Below are 13,494 nucleotides of genomic sequence, written 5' to 3'. Positions count from 1 at the left end.
AATAATATTGTTCTTAAACTCTGATAATTAACCGTCTAATTCTAGATTGTGTTTCCTGTTGACTCTGCATGATTCATCACATTGTTTTGTCTGATGTCTTGGGGGCTTCTCAAATAATTAAGTCGGTTGAGGACCACAATGAAAATGACAAATGTTCAGGGATGGAGGAGCCTAGCTGTAACCAGGTACTGCTTTGGATAATTTTGGTGGTGGGGGTTTATGGGTTGTAATTATCATGTTCATTGACCAGTAAAATCATTTGTTTTTTTTCCTGTTTTTAATTGACACCTGTGTTTTACGCTGGGAAAATGTCATCTATTTCCGCGTCCACTTCCATGTCCGCGTTTTCTGTTTTTAACTGGACTTCAAGATTATATCATGGAATTCATAAAAACATGGTCATAGTTTTGATATCTTCACTATTATTCTACAATTTAGAAAATACCAGTCAAACATTTGGACACACCTACTCATTCAAGGGTTTTTCTTCATTTTTACTATTTTCTACATTGTAGAATAGTAGTGACGATATCAGAACTATGAAATAACACATATGGACTCATGGAGTAACCAAAAAAGTGTTAAATCAAAATATATTTTATATAACCACCCTTTGCCTTGATGACAGCTTTGCACACTCTAGGCACACTCAACCAGCTTCACCTGGAATGCTTGAAGGAGTTCCCTCAAATGTTAAGCACTTCATGGCTGCTTTGCCTTCATTCAGCTATCCAACTCATCCCAAACCATCTCAATTGGGTTGAGGTAGGGTGATTGTGTAGGCCAAGTCATCTGATGCAGCACTCCATCACTCTCCTTCTTGGTCAAATAGCCCTTACACAGTCTGGAGGTGTGTGGGGTCATTGTCCTGTTGAAAAACAAATGATAGTCCCACTAAGCGCAAACCAGATGGGATGGCGTATAGCTGCAGGATGCTGTGGTAGCCATGCTGGTTAAGTGTGCCTTGAATTCTAAATAAATCAGACAGTGTCACCAGCAAAGCACCATCACACCTCCTCCTCCATGCTTCACGGTGGGAACCACACATGCAGAGATCATCTGTTCACCTACACTGCGTCTCACAAAGACACGGTGGTTGGAACCAAAAATCTCAAATTTGGACTCATCAGACCAAAGGACAGATTTCCACCGGTCTAATATCCATTGCTCGTGTTTCTTGGCCCAAGCAAGTCTCTTCTTCTAATTGGTGTCTTTTAGTAGTGGTTTCTTTGCAGCAATTCGACCATGAAGGCCTGATTCATGCAGACTCCTCTGAACAGTTGATGTTGAGATGTGTTGAACTCTGTGAAGCATTTATTTGGGCTGCAATTTCTGAGGCTGGTAACTCTAATGAACTTATCCTCTGCAGCAGAGATAATTCTGGATCTTCCTTTCCTGTGGTGGTCCTCATGAGAGCCAGTTTCATCATAACGCTTGATGGTTTTTGTGACTGCAAATTTTCCGCATTGATTGACCTTGATGTCTTTAAGTAATGGACTGTTGTTTCTCTTTGCTTATTTAATATGTTCTCGCCATAATATCGACTTGGTCTTTTACCGAATAGGGCTATCTTCTGTATACCAACCCTACCTTGTCACAACACAACTGATTGGCTCAAACACATTAAGAAGGAAAGAAATTCCACAAATTAACATTTATCAAGGCACACCTGTTAATTGAAATGCATTCCAGGTGACTACCTCATGAAGCTTGTTGAGAGGATGCAAAGAGTGTGCAAAGCTGTCAATGCAAAGGGTGGCTACTTTAAAGAATCTTAAATCAATCAAAATATAATTTGTATTTAACACTTTTTTTGGTTACTACATGATTCCATATGTGTTATTTCATATTTTTGATGTATTTACTATTATTCTACAATGTAGAAAATAGTACAAATAAAGAGAAACCCTGGAATGAGTAGGTGTGTCAACTTTTGACTGGCACTTTATTTATTTATATGTATGTATGTAAACTTAGCAAAAAAAGAAACGTCTTCTCACTGTCAAATGCGTTTATTTTCAGCAAACTTAACATGTGTAAGTATTTGTATGAACATAAGATTCAACAACTGAGACATAAACTGAACAAGTTCCACAGACATGTGACTAACAGAAATGGAATAATGTGTTCCTGAAAAAACGTATCAAAAGCAACAGTCAGTATCTGGTGTGGCCACCAGCTGCATTAAGTACTGCAGTGCATCTCTTCCTCATGGACTGCACCAGATTTGCCAGTTCTTGCTGTGAGATGTTACCCCATTCTTCCACAAGGCACCTGCAAGTTCCCGGACATTTCTGGGGGGAATGGCCCTAGCCCTCACCCTCTGATCCAACAGGTCCCAGACGTGCTCAATGGGATTCAGATCCGGGCTCTTCGCTGGCCATGGCAGAACACTGACATTCCTGTCTTGCAGGAAATCACGCACAGAACAGAGCAGTATGGCTGGTGGCATTGTCATGCTGGAGGGTCATGTCAGGATGAGCCTGCAGGAAGAGTACCACATGAGGGAGGAGGATGTCTTCCCTGTAACGCACAGCGTTGAGACTGCCTGCAATGACAACAAGCTCAGTCTGATGACGCTGTGACACACCGCCCCAGACCATGACAGACCCTCCACCTCCAAATCGATCCAGAGTACAGGCCTCGGTGTAACGCTCATTCCTTCGACGATAAACGAGAATCCGACCATCACCCCTGGTGAGACAAAACCGCGACTCGTCAGTGATGAGCACTTTTTGCCAGTCCTGTCTGGTCCAGCGACGGTGGGTTTGTGCCCATAGGCAACGTTGTTGCCGGTGATGTCTGGTGAGGACCTGCCTTACAACAGGCCTACAAGCCCTCAGTCCAGCCTCTCTCAGCCTATTGCGGACAGGCTGAGCACTGATGGAGGTATTGTGCGTTCCTGGTGTAACTCGGGCAGTTGTTGTTGCCATCCTGTACCTGTCCCGCAGGTGTGATGTTCGGATGTACCGATCCTGTGCAGGTGTTGTTACACGTGGTCTGCCACTGCGAGAACGATCAGCTGTCCATCCTGTCTCCCTGTAGCGCTGTCTTAGGCGTCTCACAGTACGGACATTGCAATTTATTGCCCTGGCCACAGCTGCATTCCTCATGCCTCCTTGCAGCATGCCTAAGGCACGTTCACGGAGATGAGCAGGGACCCTGGGCATCTTTCTTTTGTTGTTTTCCAGAGTCAGTAGAAAGGCCTCTTTAGTTCATAACTGTGACCTTAATTGCCTACCGTCTGTAAGCTGTTGGTGTCTTAACGACCGTTCCACATGTGCATGTTCATTAATTGTTTATGGTTCATTGAACAAGCATGGGAAACAGTGTTTAAACCCTTTACAATGAAGATCTGTTTAGTTATTTGGATTTTTACGAATTATCTTTGAAAGACAGGGTCCTGAAAAGGGGTTTCTTTTTTTGCTGAGTTTATGTATCACACACACACACACACACACACACACACACACACATACACAGTGCCTCCTGAAAGTATTCAGACCCATTGACTTTTTACTCAGTGTAAGTTACAGCCTTATTCTAAAATTGATTACATGTTTTATTTATTTTTATCAATCTACACACAATACTCCATAAGGGCAAAGCAAAAACAGGTTTTTAGAATTTATTACAAATAAAAAAACGATATCACATTTACATAACTATTCAGACCCTTTACTCAGTACTTTGTTTGGCAGTGATTACGGCCTCAAGTCTTCTTGGGTATGACGCTACTAGGTTTCCACACCTGTATTTGGGGACTTAATCCCATTCCTCTCTGCAGAGCCTCTCAAGCTCTGTCAGGTTGGATGGGGAGCGTCACTGAACAGCTATTTTCAGGTCTCTCCAGAGATGTTCAAGTCCGGCCTCTGGCTGGGCCACTCAAAGACATTCAGAGACTTGTCCTGAAGCCACTCCTGCCTTATCTTTGCTGTGTGCTTAGGGTCGTTGTTCTGTTGGAAGGTGAACCTTGGCTCCAGTCTGAGGTCCAGAGCGCTCTAGAGCAGGTTTTTATCAAGGATCTCTCTGTACTTTGCTCCGTTCATCTTTGCCTAGTGTCACTGCCGCTGAAAAACATCCCCACAGCATGATGCTGCCTGTCATGTGCCTTTTACTGAGGAGTGGCTTCCGTCTGGCCACTCTACCATAAAGGCCTGATTGGTGGAGTGCTGCAAAGATGGTTGTCCTTCTGGAAGGTTCTCCCATCTCCACAGAGAAACTCTAGAGCTCTGTCAGAGTGACCATCGGGTTAAAACAAAAATAATAATTACATTTAACCATCATATAACTAGGCAAGTTAAGGACAAATTCTTATTTACAATGACGGCCTACCCCGGCCAAACCTGGACAACACTGGGCCTATTGGCACCACCCTATGGGACTCCCAATCATGGCCAGATGTGATACAGCCTGGATTCTAACCAGGGACTGTAGTGACACCTCTAGCACTGAGATGCAGTGCCTTAGACCGCTGTGCTACTTGGTCACCTACCTTACCAACGCCCTTCTCCCCCGATTGCGCCGTTTTCCTAGAGCTGGCCGCCCAGTCAGAGTCTTGGTGGTTTAAGAATGATGGAGGCCACTGTGTTCTTGGGGACCTTTTAATGCGGCAGACATTTTTTGGTATCCTTCCCCAGATCTGTGCCTCGACACAATCCTGTCTCGGAGCTCTACAGACAATTCCTTCGACCTCATGGCTTGGTTTTTGCTCTGACATGCACTGTCAACTGTGGGACCTTATATAGGCAGGTGTGTGCATTTCAAACTTTCTTATGTAAATGTAATATTTTATTTTTAATACATTTCCAAACATTTCTAAACTGGTTTTTACTTTGTCATTATGGGGTATTGTGTGTAGATAGATGAGGAAAAAACACAATTTAATACATTTTAGAATAAGGCTGTAACATAACAAAATGTGGAAAAAGTCAAGGGGTCTGAATACTTTTCAGATGCATTGTATATTAGATTAGTGAATTCATTTACTTCAACCTAATGCATTTTATGAAGGTTTTACATTGCATTTTGTGCATTTTGCACTTGAAGTCCATTTTAAAAAACGGAACAAATAAAATACGGAAGTGAATGTCACTTTCCCAGCGCATTATTCATTTGGCAAATTTCCCAAGTTGTTTGAAATAATTGAACCAATTAGTTAAGCAATTTGGCTCATTTCAAAAAGCTGCATTGGTTTTATTGAAATCTTGTTAGCATGAGCTCACAAGAGTTGGATCACAAATGCATGTGCATTGCTTTCATTAATCTGAGATTTGTATGAATTTTGTAATGGACAGCTTCATAAAGAATCAAACAATGTTTATTCTGTCATGGTATAGAGCTACATGAAAGACATTGCCATGCTTTTATCTGAATGTTATACATTAGACTAGATCTAAGACAACATTCACTATATATACGGTGTTGAGGGTATATGGTGTGATTTTACTTAATAGAACCATTAACACTTTCAGAATTATTGAACGGTAAAATAATGACATAAAATGCATGTTCTGTACTCTGTGATAAAGCCTTTTTCTAGTCTATACAGTGATTAGGTTGCAATAGTTTGTCACTAACTAATTCCACAGAATGTGCAGAGGAGAATAAGACTGTCATGAAGTACAATAGGTTCTGATTAGCAGGCCCAGAGTGTCACATTGAATGTTCGTCAGGTTAAGATTAAGTACTATGTGAAAATGGCAAGTCACCATATTTAGATTTCATAGTCAAGCCGAACACTCTCTGAGAGGAAATGTGGTATTTACCATTTAAATAATTGTGATGTAGAATGTAATTCAACCTAATGTTCTGTGAAAGCCTCCGTTCGGCATCTCGTGTCAATACACCCCTTTTATATTATACAATAAGACGCCCATCGCAGTGGGTTGTGCTGAGCCTCATGTGCTGAGCATTGTCTCTAGAGGTTGAAAATGGCACTAATCCTGGTAACTGTGGGTTCTTGATGCTCTAGTCTCCCACCCTGTAGCCCTGAGGCAAGGCTCTGTTAGAGATACACACCCTCCTACTGCAGACAGGCATGCGTCGTCCATTCATCTCCCACCACTTCCTTTAGGTCACACTGAAATGATTCAGACGGGCAGAGACTGTATAATGATTCAGACATGCAGAGACTGTGTAATGATTCATGCGTTGCTCTACAGAGCGAGGCAGATCTGGGCTACCCCGGAGGCAAGGCCCGGATCATCCACAAGGACTCGGACATCATTACCGCCTTCGCCATCAACAAGGTACTACACATGTTCTCCACAGGAGATGTCTGTTCTAAACATGTTCTCCACAGGAGACATCTGTTCTACGCATGTTCTCCACAGGAGACGTCTGTTCTAAACATGTTCTCCACAGGCGACGTCTGTTCTAAACATGTTCTCCACAGGAGACGTCTGTTCTAAGCATGTTCTCCACAGGAGACGTCTGTTCTAAGCATGTTCTCCGCAGGAGACGTCTGTTCTACGCATGTTTTCCACAGGAGACGTCTGTTCTCATCTGCGTCGTTATGTTAGACTAGCAAGGTGTCACATTGGCTCAATAGGCTGTGTGAAGTGGAAGGACTGATTTGGATTTCTATCTATTCTCTCTCGCTCCTCTTTCTCTATTCTCTCCGTGTCCCAGGCTAATCGGAACTGCTTAGTCATGGCCTCCACTCATGACATCCAGGAGCTGGACGTGTCCTCCATCTTGGCCACTCAGATTCTGACGTGGATCGACGACGATACCGAGGCCGAGGCCAAAGGGTAAGCCCGGATCTCAATTACCCAAACAAGAAAATAGTGTCTTCTGGAGTTGTGTAGGAACTTTGAGTGTCCCTCTGTGTCCCTACCTGTGATTTGGCTGCTGAATACCTCCTATTGACCATATCAGAGATGTTCAGATTGGCAAGAAGTAAAAGCCTCAAGCTTAGCTCTTGGATGCAGTCAGCACTGTGTTAATACTGTTCTGTCTGGGAGTGTCCTCTCAAACTCTTCTCACTCTCACACTCTCACACTAGTGATGACTTTCTGGTGATCCAGGCCCGGGATGACTTCAACACCCTCCACGGCACCACCCCCTACACCCACAGCAGCCTAGGGACGCCCATCAACATGCCCTGGCTCGGGGGCCTACAGACGGGGAGAGGCGCTGCCGTGGTGAGACCGATAGAGCTTTTACTGCGGTTCCTTTTCTTTTTTTTGCCACTGATATTGAGCACAATGCAGTACATTCTACTAGCATGTCTTGTCAAGTATCTTGTCCTTTTTATTTCCTGGTGCAGCTCATCAAAAGGAACATCAACAACGTGAGAAGGATGACCTCCCACCCAACCTTGCCTTACTGTAAGTAGATGTGACTATACAATGACTGAAACTGCCACACATGCTAGCTATGTGTATACCATGTCTATTTTGTTTAGTCCTTGATGTTATCATCCTTACCTTGTGCTAATATTCCAAGAATATACACAAGGCCTTTTATTGTCAATACTACATTGGGATTGGAGAATCCTATTGTTGTGGTTTTGATTACCAAGTCCCTCCCTCCCTCAGACTTAACAGGAGCGCAGGACGGAAGTGTCCGGATGTTTGAGTGGGGCCACTCTCAGCAGATCATCTGCTTCCGAAGTCCAGGCAATTCCAGAGTCACACGGATACGATTCAACCACCAAGGAAACAAGGTGACTACATTTTCCTTCCCTAATTGCGCCCTATTCCCAATTTCCCTTTATAGTGCACTACTTTTGACCAGGGCTCATAAGAATCTGGTCAAAAGTAGTGCACTGTTAAGTGAATAGGGTGCCATTTGGAACGCATGCTTAGTTTACATCAAATTATTCACCGAGTAACGTTTTCCCCGCCCAACTCAGTCCCTCAACAACATGGCTACTGCTGAGGAATGATGTAGTTGCTGGACATTACTTTTACTCCCTATTTGAATTATCTTCCTAATATGGTCATCTCTTGGCTGTAGTTTGGTATCGTTGACGCTGACGGAGCCCTACGTCTATGGCAGACCAATACGACTGGGAACACCCCTAAACCCTACCTGGTAGGAACAAAGCACTCGTCTGTCTCTGTCTACATGTAACTGCCAAAATAAAGGAAACACTTGAGTAAATGATGGATACAACATATATTGAAAGCAGGTGCTTCAACACAGGTGTGGTTCCTGAGTTAATTAAGCAATTAACATCCCATCATGCTTAGGGTCATGTATAAAAATGATGGGCAGAATGACAAATCCCCCATCCACACGGCAAGGCTGGTCACTGAATGGTTTGATGAGCATAAAAACGATGTAAACCATATGCCATGGCCGTTTCAGTCACCAGATCTCAATCCAATTGAACTCTTATCGGAGACTGGAGCGGCGCCTGAGACAGCATTTTCCAACATCATTTGTTGCGGAAGAATGGTGTCTCATCCCTCCAATAGAGTTCCAGACATTTGTAGAATCTATCCCAAGATGCATTGAAGCTGTTCTGGCGGCTAGTGGTGGCCCAACACCCTATTAAGACGCTGTATGTTGGCGTTTCCTTTATTTTGGCAGTTAGCTGTGCCTCCTACTGTCTGGTAGCGTTGTTGTTATTTACTGGTGATGCTCTTCCCTCCACAGACATTGCAGTGCCATAATAAGACGGCTCACGACTTTGTGTTCGTGGGCTCATCCTCCCTCATAGCCACAGCAGGGCTGTCAACAGACAACAGGTACACTTCGTAGCCCTGCTACAGAGCCATGCGATCAAACCTCTCAATCACTTCACTGGGGACCAAATGGGCTGATGTAATAGAGTGCCTGTTTCAGTTGGTCTAATGCGCTGTAAGTAATGCTTTGTTTTGTCTCCATAGGAATGTGTGTCTTTGGGATACATTGGTGAATCCAATGAACAGTCTAGTGCACGGTGAGTCCTCCACAACACTATTAACAGTCTAGTGCACGGTGAGTCCTCCACAACACTATTAACAGTCTAGTGCACGGTGAGTCCTCCAACACTATTAACAGTCTAATGCACGGTGAGTCCTCCAACACTATTAACAGTCTAGTGCACAGTGAGTCCTCCAACACTATTAACAGTCTAATGCACAGTGAGTCCTCCACAACACTATTAACAGTCTAGTGCACGGTGAGTCCTCCAACACTATTAACAGTCTAATGCACGGTGAGTCCTCCAACACTATTAACAGTCTAGTGCACAGTGAGTCCTCCAACACTATTAACAGTCTAGTGCACGGTGAGTCCTCCACAACACTATTAACAGTCTAGTGCACAGTGAGTCCTCCAACACTATTAACAGTCTAGTGCACAGTGAGTCCTCCAACACTATTAACAGTCTAGTGCACGGTGAGTCCTCCAACACTATTAACAGTCTAGTGCACGGTGAGTCCTCCACAACACTATTAACAGTCTAGTGCACGGTGAGTCCTCCAACACTATTAACAGTCTAGTGCACAGTGAGTCCTCCAACACTATTAACAGTCTAGTGCACGGTGAGTCCTCCAACACTATTAACAGTCTAGTGCACGGTGAGTCCTCCAACACTATTAACAGTCTAGTGCACGGTGAGTCCTCCAACACTATTAACAGTCTAGTGCACAGTGAGTCCTCCAACACTATTAACAGTCTAGTGCACAGTGAGTCCTCCAACACTATTAACAGTCTAGTGCACGGTGAGTCCTCCAACACTATTAACAGTCTAGTGCACGGTGAGTCCTCCAACACTATTAACAGTCTAGTGCACGGTGAGTCCTCCACAACACTATTAACAGTCTAGTGCACGGTGAGTCCTCCACAACACTATTAACAGTCTAGTGCACGGTGAGTCCTCCAACACTATTAACAGTCTAGTGCACAGTGAGTCCTCCAACACTATTAACAGTCTAGTGCACGGTGAGTCCTCCACAACACTATTAACAGTCTAGTGCACGGTGAGTCCTCCACAACACTATTAACAGTCTAGTGCACGGTGAGTCCTCCAACACTATTAACAGTCTAGTGCACAGTGAGTCCTCCAACACTATTAACAGTCTAGTGCACGGTGAGTCCTCCAACACTATTAACAGTCTAGTGCACGGTGAGTCCTCCAACACTATTAACAGTCTAGTGCACAGTGAGTCCTCCAACACTATTAACAGTCTAGTGCACAGTGAGTCCTCCAACACTATTAACAGTCTAGTGCACAGTGAGTCCTCCAACACTATTAACAGTCTAGTGCACGGTGAGTCCTCCAACACTATTAACAGTCTAGTGCACGGTGAGTCCTCCAACACTATTAACAGTCTAGTGCACGGTGAGTCCTCCACAACACTATTAACAGTCTAGTGCACGGTGAGTCCTCCACAACACTATTAACAGTCTAGTGCACGGTGAGTCCTCCACAACACTATTAACAGTCTAGTGCACGGTGAGTCCTCCAACACTATTAACAGTCTAGTGCACAGTGAGTCCTCCAACACTATTAACAGTCTAGTGCACGGTGAGTCCTCCAACACTATTAACAGTCTAGTGCACGGTGAGTCCTCCAACACTATTAACAGTCTAGTGCACAGTGAGTCCTCCAACACTATTAACAGTCTAGTGCACAGTGAGTCCTCCAACACTATTAACAGTCTAGTGCACAGTGAGTCCTCCAACACTATTAACAGTCTAGTGCACGGTGAGTCCTCCAACACTATTAACAGTCTAGTGCACGGTGAGTCCTCCAACACTATTAACAGTCTAGTGCACGGTGAGTCCTCCACAACACTATTAACAGTCTAGTGCACGGTGAGTCCTCCACAACACTATTAACAGTCTAGTGCACGGTGAGTCCTCCAACACTGGCTCTTTCTATTGAAGCCAGTACATCATCAACAATAATACAGAGTGGCCAAGTTAGCTACTTTTAAGTTGTTCCTATTTTGCCCCTCTCCTCTCTCTGCAGCCTTTAGTTGTCATGAGTCGGGGGCCACGGTGCTGTCGCTGGCCCCCAGGCAGCAGCTGCTGATAACAGGTGGCAGGAAGGGCTGGATCAGCGTGCTGGAGCTCCCCCACAGGCACCAGCGCCAGAGCTTCCAGGCCCACGACTCCCCCGTCAAGGCGCTGGCTGTGGACCCCACCGAGGACAGCTTCATCAGCGGCTCTGCCGAGGGCAACATCAAGGTGCCCTCCCTCCCTCACTAGCCACATAGTCCCCTCGCATAGTCCCCCTCACTGCACCTGTTGCTTGTTTATTCTTTCCAGGTGACTGGGTTAGGATGGGTCAAAAACAACAGTTGTGGATCGGTATAGGGTGGGTTTATGGGTGTATTTTGGGAGGTTCAAGGGGAGTAGGGTGGTGGGAGCAGCCTATTGGAAAATCAGGATTACAATAGATATTTGGTTCCCCCCTGTATAGCATGTTAAAGATTTAAATCCATAAATCATATGCAAGTATAACAAAAAGGTTACTTTGGCTCCAACCCTGACTGTGGCATGTTGTTGCAGGTGTGGAGCCTGTCCACGCAGTGCTTACTGCATCAGTTCCCCAACGAGCACGCTCGCCAGTCCCTGTTCCGGAATCTGGGCACGGGCGTGATGCAGATCGAGGTGGGCCCGGCCAACCACATCTTTTCGTGTGGGGCCGACGGTACCATGAAGATGAGGATTCTCCCTGACCGCTTCAGCGTCAACAATGGCAACCTGAAGAACGACGTCAAGTTCATAATTTAGCTAACTCAGCACAGCGTCAGCTTGTGGTTTACGTGACCAAGACTGCCTTTGTTTGCACAAGTTACTGCAAGATGAGTGTGGAGGGACTGATTGTCTGTCTGCACAAGGAGAGGACACTCAAAAACGGACGCAAGCTTCCTCCTCTCACCAGTGATCACTTTTCTAAGGCAATCATCATATTGGAATCTTACATGTCAAGATGAGTCGTGTAGAGATTAGATTATCTGTGCAGTGTATGATTTGGGATGTCAGGTGTTTCTACAGTGCTCTGCATCTATTTTAAGACTGTAAAATACTGACATCCCTGCTTGCTTGAGTTGTTAAGGCCAGTTGATATAAAGCACATTATCGAATCATAAGGAATTCGCTTTGTTTGCTCATAAATAAGGTAAAATGATATGCAGTGCATAGTTTAGATCCCAGAGAGCAAGCCAAGCCTTAAGTAAGTAGAATATTCTGTTTAGTATTGTTGTGGTCTAGATTCAAACAGTGGTGATGTGTCTTTATAAATCTTTAACTCATACTGGTACTGCACCCATCTCTCCTAGGTATTTAGTTTTGGTTGGACCTTGTGTGCAATTGACCAATCAAGTGATCATCTTATTGAGGTACACACGTAGCTTTAATAAGGACATACTTATCAGGGGACACCAATATAATTGGTCTGTTCTTCCCCTTGATTATTTTAGACAGAATGCTGTAACTATCAAGAAGCTTATAGTAATACCACCCTTTCCTTTAGCCAATAAGAGAGAGAGAGCACTAATTTGAATGGGTGTCTTGAGTATGAAATTGTTTTATTCCAACACAGCACTTTCCTCCTCCCATCCCCAGATGCATAGATAAGTCACTTAAATTGTGGATTTACCTTTGCTAACATGAAATTGACTTTACAAACTGGTTAACTAGCTTGTCAGTTAGGATGCATTTAGACAAGCAGCCCAATTATTTTTTTTCCATTAATTGACCAATCACATCTGATATTTTCAGAGCTTATGATTGGTTTAAAAAAAATCTGAATTTGGCTGCCTTAGTGGGGTACTTGTGTGGTTTGACAAATAGCTTTTTATTTTTACAAAATGCATTGCCTTCAGGAAATGAACTTATAGATTGAATCTAGGCCCATGTATATTGTGATATCGATTATTCCCAATAACTTCACCCCCTTGACATACTGTCACATAGCTGCTGTAGACAAATCTATATTTGGGGTATAAGCTGGAGAAAAGCTTTCTTGATAAAATAGTTATTGCATTCTGTAACTAGAACAAACTACACCTCACAACTTTACTGTGATGTTTTAGCAAGTTCTGCGAAATACCAGTAATATTTATGGATTGTGTTATAAACAATACTGTCTGATCATGATGCAGAATTGGGTTTGTTTAATCACCTCCAGGGGCAGATGGTTAATATAAGAATCAAAGTTCATTGATTTATGGTTAGAGCGTTGGGCCAGTAACCGAAAGGTCGCTGGTTCGAATCCCTGAGGTGAAAATCGGTGTGCTCTCGAGCAAGGCACTTAACCATAATTTCCTCCTGGGGTGCAGTACAACTATGGCTGTCCCTGTAAAACACATTTCACTGCAAAATAATTGAATAAAATCTTTAATCAACAATGCGTAGGAGATATGTTAATATGCTATTGCAGACAAGGGATGAGTATCTAACTAGAACCATCATATACAATAGGGGTTCCATGTTTTTCTTCCTTTACACTGTGAATATGCTCAGAAAGCTAATTTTATGAATATGTTGATTAAGTCAGATTTACAAGTGTAATATAATAAAGCAACTTAATGTACACTTGTC

General features: G+C 43.8%; 1 protein-coding gene across 6 annotated transcripts in view; it reads left to right on the top strand.

The window, feature by feature from the left end:
• LOC139577215 (dmX-like protein 1) overlaps positions 1 to 13,488 on the top strand; it is a 58,715-nt gene extending 45,227 nt beyond the window's left edge. For 5 of the 6 annotated variants that reach the window (XM_071404168.1, XM_071404167.1, XM_071404166.1 and 2 more), the window contains exons 35-45: positions 123 to 185; positions 6,165 to 6,251; positions 6,634 to 6,755; positions 7,010 to 7,148; positions 7,274 to 7,334; positions 7,545 to 7,672; positions 7,966 to 8,043; positions 8,611 to 8,702; positions 8,844 to 8,896; positions 10,916 to 11,133; positions 11,458 to 13,488. In XM_071404168.1, the coding sequence (XP_071260269.1) occupies positions 123 to 185; positions 6,165 to 6,251; positions 6,634 to 6,755; positions 7,010 to 7,148; positions 7,274 to 7,334; positions 7,545 to 7,672; positions 7,966 to 8,043; positions 8,611 to 8,702; positions 8,844 to 8,896; positions 10,916 to 11,133; positions 11,458 to 11,682 (1,266 nt within the window). In that variant the 3' untranslated portion in view covers positions 11,683 to 13,488. The remainder of the gene's footprint in view (positions 1 to 122; positions 186 to 6,164; positions 6,252 to 6,633; positions 6,756 to 7,009; positions 7,149 to 7,273; positions 7,335 to 7,544; positions 7,673 to 7,965; positions 8,044 to 8,610; positions 8,703 to 8,843; positions 8,897 to 10,915; positions 11,134 to 11,457) is intronic. The other variant, XM_071404169.1, reaches the window with a different exon arrangement.
• Positions 13,489 to 13,494: the final 6 nt, after the last annotated feature.

This window comes from Salvelinus alpinus, chromosome 5, assembly GCF_045679555.1.
Source record: "Salvelinus alpinus chromosome 5, SLU_Salpinus.1, whole genome shotgun sequence".
NCBI classification, from domain to species: Eukaryota; Metazoa; Chordata; class Actinopteri; order Salmoniformes; family Salmonidae; genus Salvelinus; species Salvelinus alpinus.
Note: the sequence above shows the minus strand (reverse complement) of the source record. Positions and strands in the feature narration are given on the sequence as shown.